At 38.9% G+C, this 18413-nt stretch overlaps 1 protein-coding gene across 1 annotated transcript; it reads right to left on the bottom strand.

Moving 5' to 3' along the window:
- Positions 1–2731: 2731 nt before the first annotated feature.
- On the bottom strand, positions 2732–17579 carry LOC108680593 (Fanconi anemia group J protein homolog). The gene is made up of 15 exons (XM_047879861.1): positions 17538–17579; positions 16996–17169; positions 13200–13361; positions 12363–12557; positions 11373–11612; positions 10271–10354; positions 9619–9719; positions 9116–9238; positions 8496–8604; positions 8140–8264; positions 6975–7071; positions 6460–6605; positions 5031–5917; positions 4592–4692; positions 2732–4062 (listed from the first exon to the last, which is right to left on the bottom strand). Exons 1-15 carry the CDS (start codon positions 17577–17579, stop codon positions 3967–3969), a joined length of 2682 nt encoding a protein of 893 aa, XP_047735817.1. The 3' UTR covers positions 2732–3966.
- Between the last annotated feature and the right edge of the window lie 834 nt (positions 17580–18413).

Below are 18413 nucleotides of genomic sequence, written 5' to 3'. Positions count from 1 at the left end.
ACAATAGTGCATTTTTTCACAAATGAGAAAATGCGCTAAAAACTACTGTAAGCTTCAGATCACTAATAGTTGCTAGAGTATGTTTTTACATTTTTGCCTAACATGATGGAAATACATCAACTCAAAGGCAAGAAATTGCATCAATGTATTTTCGGATTCATAATAGGCGACATATAATTAAAGAAGTATTAAAGAAGTTTAAACTATTAATTATAATGTGAAGATGTCAGGTGATGGTTAGGTTTCATTGTGGTGAAGAAATGACAAATACTTAGTGACAATGATAGTTAAAAGCTGGTACTCGTAAATAATAATGATTGAACGCATGGAACTAAAACAAAGCTTAATATAAAGGAAAAGCTGGAGAGGTGACGGAATTACCTACGATGTCGGAATATACCGCGTTTACCCCAGCTGTAAGTGTAACTTCTGTAAGCCTACATCATACCTACATAACAAATTAAATAACTCAACCATACATAAGAAATTGATTAAATTACTGAATACATGAGGCAATTAAAAATTAGGTATGGTTAATAATAGTAGATTCTAAAAAATTTCTGGTTAGCCACTAAAAGGCCCACTATCACTATGTCCTCACTTTTCATTCATTCTTACTAATTTGGATTTTGCCAATTAAGAAAAAGTGCAATGAATCAAGTCCGAACCATGAACCATAAATGTAACCTTCTACCTCTATATATACGGTTTTTCTTCATGTAAATTCAACTCGGCCGACGGCCGGTACTGATACACTACGATACGTCAAGACTCAAGTCCTTACTCACTCCTTAGCGTTAGCTACGGCTTCAATGCGTTTATTGACTTAGCATATAAAACCGAAATAAAATTGTGCATGAATTTAATATGAGCTACAAAGACGTTAATCACATTTTTCAGCTCTAATTCTATGTAAACATTAAACTTGAAGCTTTTTATGAACACTAATTCCCCCATGGGCCACAAACAGTTTTATTGATAAATACCGCTCAGAACGTAAACACAGGGAGATGATCTAAAGGACGATCAAAAAGCGCAGCTGAGCAAATTCCAGCAGGTATTTAACGTAAAGTTGAAGAGCTCACTTCCACACAAATAATTCATTATTTCCATTTTACACAAAAAAGTAAAACGATAAAGCATTTAATCATCACAGGTTTCAAGGCAGGTCACTCGCATTACACATTCAAGTAGAGGCTCGCTCTCAAACCTTAATTAATTAACAAGGCTCACTGATGAGTGTGCCGGGTAGTTCGACACTTGGGCGGGTAGTAATTCTTGTCCCGGCTGGAATCAATCAGACGCTCATCTTGCAAAAGTCGATTAATGATTATTTTAGGGAGTACATATATGTATCTAGATTATACTGTTCATTTCCGATGCTGGCTCGCTGTTCTACCAGTGTACTGACACTGGTAGAACAATTCACTCGCTGCTCTACCAGTGTTTCGACATTGATAGTCGCCTTTGGTCGGTAGTTCGATTAGGACAAGATTGCATTCAGCAATAACATAGCAAATTACAGACCCAGCGTAGTGTCCAATTTTGCAATAACTTCATATTGCTCCTCATGATAAAATGCATAATATATGTACTATGCTTTCGACGTCTGAAAGCTTCTATAGTCGGAAGTTTCATAGCCACTTCCAAAACACGAGCTACCTTCTAAACTTACACATCATGAGAGTACCTTTATATATACACAATTACCCGTTTAACGCAATCGTACCGGAACAAATTTCATGTCTAAATTCAATTCGTTAATCATGAACCTTTTCATATCACAAATGATCTGGATATGCGCAAGTTATAGCTAACTCAAATTGCATGGTTTCTACTTCAGTCATTCTTAAGGGAGTAATAACGAATGCGTGTTCAAATATGTATTTGACGATGGCATCAAATTTCGATGATTTACATGACGAATGACGTTGAGTGTTCTACAAGCGTTAGATATGATCAACATACAACTAATAAACGAGACAATCTTTTAAATCAGTTGATCCCTCGTGACAGGCCATGATGTGTGCCGGCATTCAAGTGAATGGCTAACGTTTGTATCAGACAAGGCCAGAGCAACACCAAATGACATTCAAATGTCAAATAATTTTTCTTCACAGTACCTAATAATAAATTTACCACAGCCTCTCAATCGTTACCGATGCAAAAGATTTAAATTCACAGTATTTCACTTACCTACTACCTACATCTCAAGAGTATGAAACGTTATAACAATTGAAAATCTATTTTGATGGAAGGTTATAGGTTTCTAATACGGATACTACCGTAACTCACGGCTAAAATAACTTTAAAATCACAATCAAGTATCACAATACAAAGATATGAATTATCGGTAAATTGGAGAGGTAACTTGGGCAATTATGGGCCGGAGCGGATTATTCTCCTTGTGATTCTTAACATTTCCGTAGAGGTAACCAGGCGAAAAACTCCCGACGATTGGGGTTAGCTTTCTTGAGCCGACAACTGAGTTTGCTGTATTTATTAATTTGTTGGCTTTTCACATTATTATTATGGATATACACAATTATCCATGTAACGCAATCGTACCGGAACAAATTTCATGTCTAAATTTAATTCGTTAATCATGAACCTCTTCATATCATAAATGATCTGGATATGCGCAAGTGTGAGCTAACTCAAATTGCATGGTTTCGACTTCAGTAATCTTAAGGGAGTAATAATGAATGTGTGTTCAAATATGTATTTGACGATGGCATCAAATTTCCATGATTTACATGACGAATGACGTTGAGTGTTCTACAAGCGTTAGATATGGTCAACATACAACTAATAAACGAGACAATCTTTTAAATCAGTTGATCCCTCGTGACAGGCCATGATGTGTGCTGGCATTCATGTGAATGGCTAACGTTTGTATCAGACAAGGCCAGAGCAACACCAAATGACATTCAAATGTCAAATAATTTTTCTTCACAGTACCTAATAATAAATTTACCACAGCCTCTCAATCGTTACCGATGCAAAAGATTTAAATTCACAGTATTTCACTTACCTACTACCTACATCTCAAGAGTATGAAACGTTATAACAATTGAAAATCTATTTTGATGGAAGGTTATAGGTTTCTAATACGGATACTACCGTAACTCACGGCTAAAATAACTTTAAAATCACAATCAAGTATCACAATACAAAGATATGAATTAGGTCCTTAGTTGCTGATGACTAAAGACTTAAGGCACCAGGAAAAATTCACCTTGAAAATCAAATCATGCTAAAGAAGAGGAGTGCAACGTAGTATTGTATTTATGAATGATCAAAGGAATTAAATATTAGATTTATTTAGAACAAACTCCGCGTTTGAATTAGAATGTGAAGGACTTTTTTCTTTCTCTCAGTCTTTTAAACTCATCGGCTGAATGACACGATGCAGCTTTTTTTGTCTAGCCAAAGTTTCATAAGTAGAACGTGAAAAGAAACCTAACGTTTAATACATGGAATGAAGCAGGACTCTCACTTCAACAAACTGAAATCAGCACATCACAAATATTACAAGCAAGCCTTCCCATGTAAAAGCAGGCGAAATATTTCAAATCATTATAAGACACGGAAAAGCACGAGAAATTCGATTTAGTTCGAAGGCCAACGTATAAGTAACAAGTTTAGCTTAAATCCACAATGCCGTTTAAACTGACTTTAAAAGCAGTCATGCTATCCACAAACAGAAATGCACCATAAAGCAACAAAAAATTACATCCTTTTTTTAAGGTAACCATACAATTGAATTATCAAAAAGACATACAATTGGATAAAAACGTACGCAAATAATATCATGTTAAATGCATGCCAATAGAAGACCTGCTTACAATTCAACTGTTGAACAAATGAAACAAAAAGTGATTTGTAATGTACAATTACATTTAAGAAGTTTAAAAGATGTCATGAAATACAAAAACCAATATGTCAACCATAAACAACGCTTCATTAGGATTCATCCTGGAATTTGGAGAACACAACTCCTCGGTTCCGCTTGATCGTTTGCCTCACGCGTCTCTTTATTTCCGGGCTTCTCCGCAAGCTCTGACGAGAAAATTTCCTTTAATTGAAATTTTAATGTATAAAATTAGCCTTTTCCTCACCATTTTTGTAATTTATAAGTAAGCAGTCATATTAAATTTGTTTAAAAATGCACAATATAAGAGGACGTGACGTCTTCCCCGACACTTACCGTTTAGCTCTTCGTTTTTGCACATGTTTGGTACTCTAAAGCTAACTTCCATATGACTATTGAAGATGAACCTAGTACACAAAGTTCTAAAAAAGGTTTTGAATTTTATTTATTGACTCGGTTATAGAATGAAATGAATGATGCAAATAGAGATAGGACCATGTTAAAATTTTGACATTTCATGCATTATAAAAAACAGTAATTCAGCCAAATCACTATGAAAAATATGAAATTGCCATTCTATATGGTTATAGAACGAGATGAATGATGCAAATAGAGATAAAACTATGAAAAATTGAAATGAAACCTCCTAAATATAACCTTACTATCATGATGGCAATCATTTCGATTAAAACATATTTATATAATGACGACTTTTACCTTGTCCATGTCGAAGTCATCCATGTCAGAATCATCGGAAGGAGGCGACACGACCACTGGTTTCACAGGTCGGCAGTTCAGACTAGGAAGCTCCGATTGATCTGGGAGAAGAATTCGCATCAGACTCGTTCATGTTTATAATGCTCATAAACTGTAGTAATAAGATTTACAAGCATTATGTTGAGAATGCTGAACTCTTTTCCGCGTGGGTCGACTCACAATTCCTAGTCAAACGTCTTGTGATTGCATTGAGAGGAATCATGCCACTTATAAATTTATAGTCATCTGAAAGCAATATCCTAAAGTTGGGGTTGACAACGCCATGCCAAAGTGAAAAAGCCATAATATAAATAATTTCCTAGAATTTTTCAAGAATTATATCACAACTGTAATTCAAAACGTGCATTTTTTTAACGGTAGATTTCTGGTGTAAACTCACCAGACTTTCCGTCGCTTGGCACTCCAGTTGGACGAACGCAGTTCAAAATATCAGGTAAGTTTTCACTAACATCACTGGTGTCATCAAACAGAAATGACGATGCCAGACGGGAAATCCCATTAATTTCCGACTTTACGTGGGTCACCGAGCTGACGCTTTGAAATTCACTATCAGTTGAATCGGATGATTTGACAGCCGGAGACAAAGCTAGAATTTTTTTAGCTGATGTAAAAGTGAATTTTCGTTTGGGGCTGTCATCTAAGGATGAATCAAGAGTATTACATTCTTTCTTGGCAGGTGAATTCCTGGCAGGCAATTCTTGCCGACGTTTTCGATCTAGGCAAGTTGATGATAAGGAACTCAACGTGGATGGTGAAGTTGTAAGCAACTTGGCGCTCACAAGATTAGCAAGTTGAGACGACGGTGTCGAAACCTTGTCTGCTGCGTTGGTATCGAGTCCGCGTGGGCATAATATTTTCTGTTCCTCAAGCGCCATATGGGAATGACGAGTATCAGAACTCACAGGCAGAGTCAAGTCGACAACAGCAGTGGTGTCTGTCAGAAGAGTGACGTCATCGTCCAGAGTTCGATTCAGAACCCCGGTATCACAAGAACTTATTTGACTCAGCTCAGGCGGAATGATGTCCAGAAGAAGGGACGATTTTGTGCCGGTCTCACCAGATGTACTTGCGAAGTTGATTTGAGTGGACGTCATGGGACCGTAATCATTCGATGCACAAGATTTCAATTCATATTTAGGCACAAGTGTTGAAGTAGTTGAACTGCATGGGCCGGTGGCAAGTTTGTGAGAAGCAAAAGACGTCATAGCTGAGTAGCCTTCGCTGCCAGAAGTAAGGGGAGGAGACTTGTTTGCTTCTTTTTTGATACTGATGGGAAATTAGAAGAATTTGAGCAGATCACACATATCAGGTAAGACAGAGGTTGACTATGAACGACATGCTGAACATTAATTTGCGAAGAAGACAGGGAAATATTCGTTGCGAACTATCGCAACGACTTCCTCGACTTTGACCGCATTTTTCTACATGACCATGATTCTATATGAAGCCGAAAACGTCGAAGAAGCAATTCAACGAAGAAGTAATAAACAATCATAGAGGCAAGAACATTCAAAAAGTCGTTAAGGATCTAAAAACAACCTGGCACCTGAGAAGCAGGTACAGGCAATAAGGTTTTGGTATTTGAGGATGGTTAATACATTACAACATCATGGTTCTCAAGGACACTTCGGTATATCGCGCGAGATGTAAGAAAAAAATATCAACGACTTCCAAGTTCATCAATAGATTCGTACAGAATAAATATCAAATGATACCTTCGCACATAGATAGATTAATAACTAAAAGGACCAAATGGTACATCACAAACATTGTCAAGAAGAACGATTAAAAGCGTCACACCAACTCACGGAGTGACAGGTTTCTTGGGCGGGTTCAGGCTGAGTCGCTGCGCAAATTCAGAGAGGTCGAGCAGAGCTTCCTTGAAGGAGCTGTGGTGCACAACCTGGTCCCGCACCCACCGTGACAAGCTCCTGATGTAGCGGTTGTGTTGTCCCTAGAATATTTATTATATTGTATAAGAATATTATACTATAAAAAATATTAATAACATAATATCCCGCACCAACCATGACAAGCTCCTGTGTCGTCCCTAGAACATTTCCACAGTATATATCATTCAACATATAATAAAGAAAATATACGAGTGTTATACACAAAGAGATTTCATCAAGGGTTAACGAAGTTTGTAAAACCACTAAAAAGGGTTAAAAACACAAAGTGATAACAAAGTGAAGATTAAAACCAAAAAAGGCTAATAACCACTTGGTGGGCTAATGACCCACTTGGTGGGCTAATGACCCACTTGGTGGGCTAATGACCCACTTGGTGGGCTAATGACCCACTTGGTGGGCTAATGACCCACTTGGTTCTCGCGCTGCTGGTAACGCACGTCGACGAGCAGCAGCGCCCCCCAGTCGTAGCGGTGACGCAGGCAGCGGCCCAGCGCTTGGTTCAGGGCTCTGAGGGACACATCAATGACATAGTTACCCATGTAATGAATTACTTTATTCACCTACATGTTACCTTGGTAATCAGCAAAGTAAATACATTATTCCTACAGAATCGAGTTATCCAAATTTGATAATACAATAATGCGATTATGAACGTGAAAAATTATTTACTAATTCATGATTCAGACATACCGCCACATCATTCAGTCATGATTCAGCTGCTGGATTCATCTTTGGTATAAATAAAAATTACATGTATACCATACATTAAATATACTACTATATTCAACGAACCTGTGATTTATTTTTGTATGGCGGTGTCAAAGACAATACTTACCCACGCAGCTGAATATATTATTCTTGAAAATTTAGTCATGCGAAATAATTTCTCGCTTCATAAAATTGAAGTTATTATGTCTTCGTTTCAAATCCACTAGAATTGCTTCGGATTTTTGGTCTTCATATATCTAAGGCTGATATTCATAGATCTTAACTTAAGAGATCTCAAGTGGACTGAGGGAACTTGACTTTGTATTCCTAGTATTTGATTTGCTTTAAAAACTATACATAATTATAATACAAAAACTACCATAAATCGGTATTTTTAATATTTATTGCGTCTTCCCAAGTCGCTACCAGCCAACAACAAACCTATTCAATACCAGAAATTTAATTTCAGTACTGACCTGTAAGCCTGAATCTCATACCAGTCGCTACCAGAGAATAACAAACCTATTTAATACCAAAAAATATCTTTTTCAGTACTGACCTGTAAGCCTGCCTGAATTTCATACCAGTCGTTACCAGAGAACAACAAACCTATTTAATACCAGAAATGTAATTTTAGTACTGACCTGTAAGCCTGAATCGCTTACTAGCCGCTACCAGAGAACAACACACCTTTAATACCAGAAATATAATTTTAATACTGACCTGTAAGCCTGAATTTCGTACCAGTCACTACCAGAGAATAACAAACCTATTTAATACCAAAAAATATCTTTTTCAGTACTGACCTGTAAGCCTGAATCTCATATCAGTCGCTGTAAATACCATAAATATAACTTCAGTACTGACCTGTAAGCCTGGATCTCGTACCAGTCGCTACCAGACAGCAGGCCCCGGGAGCGGTGATGCTGCGTGTTGTACTCGCGCTTGTGTGTCACCTGCGCATCCTTGAAGTTCGGGAACGGGATGCCAACCTGCCGAGCGCACGAGAAATAATCATTATAATATTTTATAACTAAAAATAACTAGAAGATTTATTCAAACCAACAATTTACTTATTGAGCATCATAAAAATTGTAACTGAGAATTACTTTAAGAATATTTAGAGTGATAATTTTGCTATCGAGCATTCTAAAAATTTTAAACTACAAATAACTTGAACAATAATTTCATTTATCAAGCAACAATTCAGGAGCACGACGCACAGCAACGACGGCTCTGGCGTTGTCGTCGGTGAAGTCGAGTCCCTCGCTCACTTTACCGCGACACACGGCCAGCAGCAGCGCTCCGTCCACGCCACCCCTCCGCTCATACCTGCAACCACGTCATATTTTTAGTGTTAATCCCTATTATTTATCATAGAATACGGTCTTACAATGAAAACTAGAATAATCAATAACATAAAAAAATAGATCAGTAACGGCAGTGAGTACTGATCTGACAGAGAGCGCATTTTCTAGTCCGTCCGTGAACTCACCAGACGGACGGACGGACATCGCGATCACAATATTGCATTTTTTTCACAAATGAGAAAATGCGCTAAAAACTGCGGCAAGCTTCAGATCAATAATAGTTGGTAAAGTATGTTTTAAATTTTGTGCCTAATCTGATGGAAATATATCGATTCAGAGGCAAGGAATTGCATCAATGTATTGTCGAATGCATAATAGACGACAAATACCTATAAGGTATTGAAGATGTATGGACTATTAATCATGACGTGAAGATGTCAGGTGATGGTTAAGTTTCATTGTGGTGATGAAAGGACAAATACCTAGTGATAGTGATAATGAAAAGCTTGTACTCGTGAATAATAATGGTGTACCTGGTGTTGGTGATGGTGTCATAGAAGTCACTGATGGTGCGCTCGAACTCCTCGGAGCGTCGCGGCTCAATAAACACTCTCTTCTTCTCGCCCAAGCCGCGCCAGATGCCGCCCCCTTGCCACCTGAAGGAGGTTGCGGACATTAATATACATAACTAGTTTCTCAAATTCATACATCGTAAATTAATCAGTGAATTACAATTTGTACTGGCATAATTGTATCTTACAAAACATACGACATTACAGAAGGAATTCGGAAGTTCATTGAACATTTAAAATTAAAGAAAAAATCAACCATACCTTCATCAAAAAACGTTTCAAAGACCAGCTTCATCATCAGTTCAATAGAATTTCAACGAATTCTAGTACAATCAATGAAGAAAACAGAATTTAAATAAAAAATTAAAACATAGTATCGAATAAACCAGATAGAGAGCATAAAAAACTATCGATTAACCTATCGATGCCATGATTATTCCCATATTCTGGATAAGATAGCACACCTTGAGACGAGCTTATCGAGAAGCGAATACGATGGCAAGAAGCAGAGCACGCCTCGGGGCACCGCACGGCACACCGAGATTAGCAGGCACCCAAGCTCGTCCTGACAGGCGGAAACTTCTTCAGACAAGCAAAAAACCTTAGCAGTACTAAAGCAAAATTATTTAGATAACTGGAAACTTGGTGGTGCAAAAGAAATATTGTTCACAATGGTGGAAAACCTTTGCTGTGCTTACGTGAATTGTTTAGAAAACTGTAAACCTTTGCTGTGCTCACGTGAATTGTTTAGAAAACTGGATAACCTTAGCGATACTTAACAAATATTGATCATACAAGTTGAAAACCTTCCCAGTGCTCCAGAAAAAATGAGCTCGTATCGCTATAGACAGACTAGGTGTATAAGAGCGAGACTTGGGTCACACTTTCGCAGTGCCTGAATTAATGAAAGGAGACCACCAATTGGAGGTATTTGGCACAATAAACAATGAGCTCAGCGATAATTGATCCCATAAACGTTGGTTTCTGAGCATCAACAATCGTGAGCACTTCAGATATCATAAGTATACATAGAGAAAAATAAAAAATGCATAAAATACTTCATAACTATAAACTCGTGGACACGCAAGACACTATCGCAGAGTTGAAGTTAAAAACCTGAAAATGTGGCATCTCAGTGAAGCGATAGGTAGCCTGGAGAGGCAGGTTGTTCGGTCCTTGTCCCACGGTCCCAACCCACACCTGAAAAATACAATGATTTTAATAGAAGTGGTACATTAATTGAATTAATTAGGAGATAGAAATAATTGGAAGATAGAAATAATTAATTGATATAATAGAAGCTACACATTAATTTAAATGATTCCAGAATGAAATGCATATAAATCGTCATGTAAATAAATGAGGTATTGCATAATTAATGTATTCTAGGATGAAAAATATGTCGAACGTCACTTCAATAATAACCAGCAGATGCCAGCTATAATTTGTTACAGTAATGATAAAAAATAATCCGTAATACTAATTATCTGAGGAGAACAATTTCCCTCGCAATAAATTGGATATGTCGAGATTTTTAAGCAATATCTTAGTAATTACGCTCGTTGAAATCACGCGCTGGAGTTTGTAACCATCAACGTATTATTGTTAAGGAGATTATTTCGAAGGACCTGTTTGTCATAAATATGATATATTGATCCTTCATGACGAAATGACGAATGTTAGCAATAGCATGCATGTTGTCCATCAGCATGAGGCGCGTATTGACATTGATTAATGGACTAATATTTATATTAGATATGCCGGTTACATGAGATAATCAATCAACCGATAAGTAACGAATTAAATCCCTACTTTATATACAGTATGATTTATTCAGGCTAGCAGGAGATATAAAATTAGCTCATGTTCATGATAAAGTGATTGTTAACAATCACCTGCTTTCTATCAATAACGCGATTGTCGACAGTCACACGTTTCCTATCAATAACAAGATTGTTGACAATCACCTGCATTCTATTAATAACCTTATTGTTAACAATCACCTGCTTCCTATCAATAACGTGATTTTTGACAATCACCTGCATTCTATCAATAACGCGATTGTTGACAATCACATGGTTCCTATCAATAACGCAATTGTTAACAATCAGCCTTTTCCTAACAATAACGTGATCACCTGCTTCTTATAAATAGCGCGATTGTTAACAATCACCTTATTCCAATCAATAACGTGATTGCTAACAATCATAACACTCACCTGCTTCCTATCAATAACATGGTTGACTTCGAGTTGTATAGCAAAGGGCACGCCGAGCTCAGACTGGAAGGAGGTCATGGGGGAGAGAGTCCCGGAGGTGAGGATGACGTTACGAGCGATGCTGCCGACCTCAGCGAACGCCACGCCGGGGTTCAGGCACATGAAGTTCAGCCCCAGCGTCCACGACACGCGCTGCATGTCTCCTCGACGTCGTCTGCGTAACCAGGCGCCGCCTTCCGCCTGCAAATTTATGATTGGTATTAAACGAAATTTCATGTATAATATACATTAGCCGGGGTTCAGGCACATGAAGTTCAGCCCCAGCGTCCACGACACGCGCTGCATGTCTCCTCGACGTCGTCTGCGCAACCAGGCGCCACGCTCCTCCTGAGCGTGTTAGGAATAGAAACACAAATACCTATAAATAGCATAAATAAAGCGTAGGTAATTCGGAATCTATTTTTATGCCATAATGTTGAACATATCTTGTGTAGAGTTGTGGAAATAAGGTATAGGGCTAAGTGGTCATTTCTGTCCATAGGGGAAAACTTTAGGTCGCTTAGGGTAAAGATCAAGCGGAGCGCTACGCAGATTGAGAACTGGGCTATAAAAGGAACGTGGCGTGCGCGGCGAGGCAGTACCGAAGTGATTGAGCAGAGGTTGTGAGCTGGTCAGTCCAGAGTCTAGTCTCGAGCGGGTACCTCGTGCAAGTAGGCCTAGTCAGTTGAGTGGGCGGCCGGCGTATTTGTGAGGTGTAGGTCGAAGAGACAGTCGAAAGTGTGCGTAAACCACGGTTGCTACAGCAGTGTTACTAAACGAAACTACTATGTCTGTCTCTTATACACATCTAGATGTGTATAAGAGACAGGGCCGGTGGCAAGNGCATCCCTTATCAAGGAGTTGCCACTCACCACATCCCTTATCAAGGAGTTGCCACTCCTGTCTCTTATACACATCTAGATGTGTATAAGAGACAGGGTGTACACTTACGGCAGGAAAATTGCGGTTCTTGGACTGTATTTTGCAGAGCGCGACGCGGTAATCATCAGCAGCGGAGACCGGACGGTCGTACAAGAAGTGATACATCAGGAAAATGTTACGCAGCAGCGTCAGCGTCGCGGACTTCAGTTTGGGCGGGTCCGCTTCATCGTTTGGAGGCTCGTCGGTCATCTCTGAGAGACAAGTCTGGAAAACCGCAGGATTTTGTAATTCAGGTAATTAAAAAACTGGTTTCAAGATCATGGGCTTTAGGAAAGGAAAATTTTAATTTGGGTTCCGTATAATTGGCTTGAAATTTGAAGCATTTGAAAATTGACGAGCTTTTAACGGAACAATGGAAATAAAAATTTGAAAAAGAATTTCAAAAGGATAATCTAAATATGAAAATTAAAGCTGATTAATTCAAATGCGGGGTTGATCGCGTCCACGAATTTTTAATTAAATAAATCTAAACTTAATGATCAAAAATGGCAGATTAAAAGAATTGTTGTGAGCTTGCAGAAAATACCTAAAAAAAAAGAAAAATTAGAAAGAATTAACTGAGCACAGCAGTTAGCGATGAGCAAAGCGTTATTACTCTGAATTTATAATAAACAATGGAGCCAAGGTTACGAGAAAAAAAACCGGGATAGAAAAAATGTAAAAACAGAACGAACACATTAATTATGACTCAAATACGGAATGAATACCGTGAGTATAAGGCTTTAATTTTCATCCTAAGATTTATTCTTGACCATGCCCAAGAAGGCAGCTGTAAACGACACAAAACCCAAAGATAAAAACTTATACAGTCTCCAGAATTCCAAATTGTCAAAATTATTCTGGGACCTTTATAGGCATCCACTGGGCTCTGCCGATCTCGAGCTTGTCGAGAATCTGGATCATTTTAGAGCCGAGGAAGACGCTGCTGTTCTTGCTGGAGTCCGAGTCGTCCTGTAGATGGCGGGAGTTTTGCACCATCCATCCGGATAAAATAGACAGAAAAAGACCCTGCCGAGATAAAAAAATATAACTCAATACTCACTGTAGTGAGTGACAGAGAGCGCATTTTCTCGTCGAAGAAAACGTGAAGTCACGGACGGACAGACAGACAGACAGACGGACGGACGGACAGACGGACATGGCGAGCACAATAGCGCCTTTTCCCATAAATGAGAAAATGCGCTAAAAATATTCAGATGAGGATTGGAGTTTGAAAATAATTGATCGAGATTCAACACTTTGTTTTAGTAATTCATAGGAATTCGTACAGTAATATTAATAAGAATAGTATACTATATAATGAAATAATGTCCTGGATATTGCACAGATATAATACGATAGCAGTGCGAAGAATAATGTAGAAAACAGATCGATACGACAATTTGCTCAAGGATAATGTCATCCTTGAACAAAAGAATGTAAGCCTAAAACAGTACGATGTGCAAGTAGGCCTAGTCAGTTGAGTGGGCGGCCAGCGTATTTGTGAGGTGTAGGTCGAAGAGACAGTCGAAAGTGTGCGTAATCCACGGTTGCTATAGCAGTGTTACTACTAAGTATTATGTAGTACTATGTTTTCCGCCAGATAGTAAAGATAGCCTTGAGAACTTGGATACGGTACGCTGGAGAATCGGTCACGAAGAGGCATCAACTGTTGTGACGTGCGAGATACGAAATTATAAACGAAGCTAAAACCTACGAAAGTATCTACGAAGAAGAAATCGCGATCGACCTACGAAATTCCCCGAGTCCCAAGCCAATATACTCACCGCGAGAGTCTGCGACCGGACACCCGCCGAGCGAACTTGATTCCCAACTCCATCGCCCACTCTAATTTACAAGGTACAACGCATTTATTCAAGGGGGATGCGGACTGAAGAACTTATAAAAGCGACGCTCAAGGAGCTCCGATGAGACTACTCGATTGCATCGATTGAACATCGTCAAGATCAGAAGCTTTCTAAGCCTCGTGCCGAAGCTTCGCAGTCACATTTTCCGTCAATTGCCCTCCTCCACAACTCCAGGTGATGTACTTGTTGCAGAATTTGAGCTAGGCAAAGCTATTATTAGCTTGAGATGAAGGTATAATTATCCGGTCTGTGTCCGTGTCTGATTTACTTTGTCCTAGTCTAATTTACTAGTGTCCTAGCTATTGTCCATGTCTGATTAGGTCGAAGCTAGACTTTCCGTAATCAGGATTGTGTTTTGAATTATTATCACCGTGTTCTAGACCTGTAATCAAGTGCCCTGGTTTGTTCTAATATAAGAAGTGTTAAGATATTCATGTGTCGTTACTATCCCCCTAGGTTAATTCGTGATTTGTTAAGACTCGAGAACCTATTCATACGCGCCGCTGAAGCAAGCCACTCGGCAATCAAACCTGACAGAATTAAAGTAATTGGCGATCGATCGATTAAACCCATAATGTACGGTCAACATCGATAATGAAATTTCCATAAACCTTAAGAGAAACTTTGTCTTTAATCAAGTGGTAAAATTTGAGAGAGTAATCACTCCGATTGTTCAACATTAAATCATATTAGGCAATAGACGAAACACTATCATCCACAGTTCTTAACCCATTTCCTAATCAAGCGACACACGTGAAAATTTATGATAGATTCATGTTTGGTATTAATTGAAATTTCATGTATAGTGTATACTATACATTAAATATGCTATGTTACTAAATAATCAAAGAACCTGTAATTCATGTATTTCTGAATTACAAGTTATTCAGGAATTTGCTTCAGTCAAATAGCTTTTCATTAGAAACCAAAATAAAGAGAAGAGCAACGGTTACTAAGCAGCCACTCTTTACAAAGAACAACATTATAAAATTTATTGTAAATTATCAGTTAACATAACATAACATAACATAATGATGTCGGCGCTGAAATGTAGGCCTGATGTGGCCTGTCGCTACCCTGGTTATCACCACACACCAGGCATCTGACGTAAAAACAACGTTTATTAATCGTTATTCCAAAGAAATCTAGCCGCAATCTACATTGTTTCAACGTAGGTGCCCTAACAAAATTTAGAGTCTCCCCAGCTTCTGGTAATCCAAATAAGAAGCTGCCGCGCCTGTAAATTTTCACTGGGTGTAAACTGTAAACTTACGGCAGGAAAATTGCGGTTCTTGGACTGTATTTTGCAGAGCGCGACGCGGTAATCGTCAGCAGCGGAGACCGGCCGGTCGTACAAGAAGTGATACATCAGGAAAATGTTCCGCAGCAGCGTGAGCGTCGCGGACTTCAGTTTGGGCGGGTCCGCTTCATCGTTTGGAGGCTCGTCGGTCATCTCCGAGAGACAAGTCTGAAAAACCGCAGGATTTTGTAATTCAGGTAATTAAAAAACTGGTTTCAAGATCATGGGCTTTAAGAAATAGAAATTTTAATCTGGGTTCCGCAAAACTGTGTTGAATTTTGAAGCATTTAAAGATTATCGCGCTTTTAACGGAACAACGGAAATAAAAATCTAAACTAGAATTTCAAAAGGATAATCTAAATATGAAAATTAAAGCCGATTAATTCAAATGCAGAGACTTCGTGTACACGAGTTTTTAATAAAATAAATCTAAACTCAAAGTCGAAAAAGGCAAATTAAAGGAATTGTTGAAAGTTTTGCAGTCAATCCGTGGAAAATAACAATTTGGAATATTTAACCGATAACAGAAATTGTCAAAATCGTTATCAGACCTTTATAGGCATCCACTGGGCTCTGCCGATCTCGAGCTTGTCGAGAATCTGGATCATTTTAGAGCCGAGGAAGACGCTGCTGTTCTTGCTGGTCATTCATTCAATCACATTCAAACCGAGCATTCATTCAACCCCGTTGAGGCTACGCATTTATTCAATCGCATTCAAACCACGCAATTCAAACCTATTCCAGCATCGCATATGACCCAAAATTATCAAACCACATATGACCTAATCTGCTAGACATTCGAAGTTGAAACAACGTTAAATAAACGTTGTTTCAACGACATTGCTCGTAAAAAAACTTTGATTTAACGTTACTTGCCTGAAATTTTGAGGTATGTCGCAAGACTGACCGCATGGAATTAAGGAGGGGTAACATATGAGCAAGTGTACACATCATATCTGATCCAAAAATATGAAACTGGATCTTCATTTTATACTCGGCTGATATTTTGAAGCATATTAGTTATCAAGCTGAATTGATTTCGAATTTACGAACCACTATTCTTAGAATCCCACCCTGGGACCGACCAGCGCGAGGTTCTGAGTGAGCATCAGGCGGTATACAGTAAAATTACCAATAGTATGAAGAGAAATACTACACATGTATAAATAAAGCTTCCGTACGTAACGATTGTAAAGATTCTACACATGTAGAAATATTCTATATGTAAAGATTGTGAAGATTATACCTGCAGATTTTGTAAAGATTCTACACATGTAGCAAGAATCTACACATGTAGCAAGATTGTACACATGTAGCAAGATTGTACACATGTAGCAAGATTGTACACATGTAGCAAGATTCTACACACGTAGATAGATTCTACACATGTAGCAAGATTCTACACATGTAGCAAGATTCTACACACGTATAACACGACCCTACGTACCAACACACGTAGCAAGATTGTACACATGTATAACACGACCCTACGTACCAGGGCACGGCTCTGCGTGAGTTTGCCCGCCCGTTGTCCGACGACCTCGACGTCTGTGAGAGCGTCGCGGACGTCGTCAATGAGAAGCTGACACGAGGCCGCCTCCCGCGCACAGTCTTCAATATTGTGCGCCTCGTCCAGCACGACCACGTGGTGACGAAGCTTGATCTCCATCTGCACCATTACGATACAGTGTAAGTGAAAAATATTGTTTTATATTAGGCACGACTACGTGGTGACGAAGCTTGATCTCCTTCTGCACCACCACGGTACAGGGTAAACAATGATATAATTTGGAATGTCATGGTTTAAAATTAAGAACGACCACGACACCTGGTAACTGGAGAAGGGAATGTGAAATGTCCCGGTTTTGGGCGTGGTGGGCGAAGGGTATTAGACCCAAACTTGAGAATGACTTCGGCTATTCCTTTGAAGAGATCGCCACTCACTGCATCGCTCATGAAAGGGTAACAGCCACTCACCGCATCCCTTATCAAGGAGTTGCTACTCACCGCATCCCTTATCAAGGAGTTGCTACTCACCGCATCCCTTATCAAGGAGTTGCTACTCACCGCATCCCTCATCAAGAAGTTGCCACTCATAAAACACGAAAATCAAAGAAAATAAGGTCTGCACCTTTTCATTTGATTGCAGCGATGAAAAATTTTTTTCCGCACCTTTTTAACGATCACTTGTTCAATTCCTAAATTTGAAAAAACAATATTTTAAACTATTTATTTAAACTGTCCAAGATTCATGACCTCCTGAGTTCTGATTTTGAAAGCTTCTTCACAAATCCTAAAGCTATGTTTTGTTATTTGCATTAACTAACCCCTTTGTTGGACCGCAGATCTTTGCACTTCTCGTTCTTCTCCGGCAAGCCGCTCACCAGCGGGTGGATACAGTAATACTCGCGACTGCCCAGCACCACAGTCCTGAAAAAAATTCATCTCTCAAAAAGATGGAAAAAATACATAATACAATATACTACATATAAAATACTCATGCGTTAATCAGAACTAGAAAAAATATAACTCAGTACTCACTGCAGTGAGTGACAGAGAGCGCATTTTCTCGTCGACGAAAACGTGAAGTCACGGACAGACAGACGAACGGACAGACGGACGGACAAACGGACATGGCGAGCACAATAGAGCATTTTTTCCATAAAAGATAAAATGCGCTAAAAAGGCTCGCACATTACGCTAGAAACCTAATATTTAGTTAGAATAAACCAAGTAATCATCGGAAGTTTAGGTTGGGAGTTGACACGATAACTTTATTGCGAAGCTGCACGGCTCGAAATGTCCTCAAATAATACGACTCTTGGTAGGTGATGAAATGCAGCCCTATATGGTGCTTGTTCATTGACAGTAATATGTTACGCAGGCGTTTATTAGGCATGCGTAAAACTACTT

This window comes from Hyalella azteca, unplaced genomic scaffold (genome assembly GCF_000764305.2).
Source record: "Hyalella azteca isolate HAZT.00-mixed unplaced genomic scaffold, Hazt_2.0.2 contig4028, whole genome shotgun sequence".
Taxonomy (NCBI): Eukaryota; Metazoa; Arthropoda; class Malacostraca; order Amphipoda; family Hyalellidae; genus Hyalella; species Hyalella azteca.
Note: the sequence above shows the minus strand (reverse complement) of the source record. Positions and strands in the feature narration are given on the sequence as shown.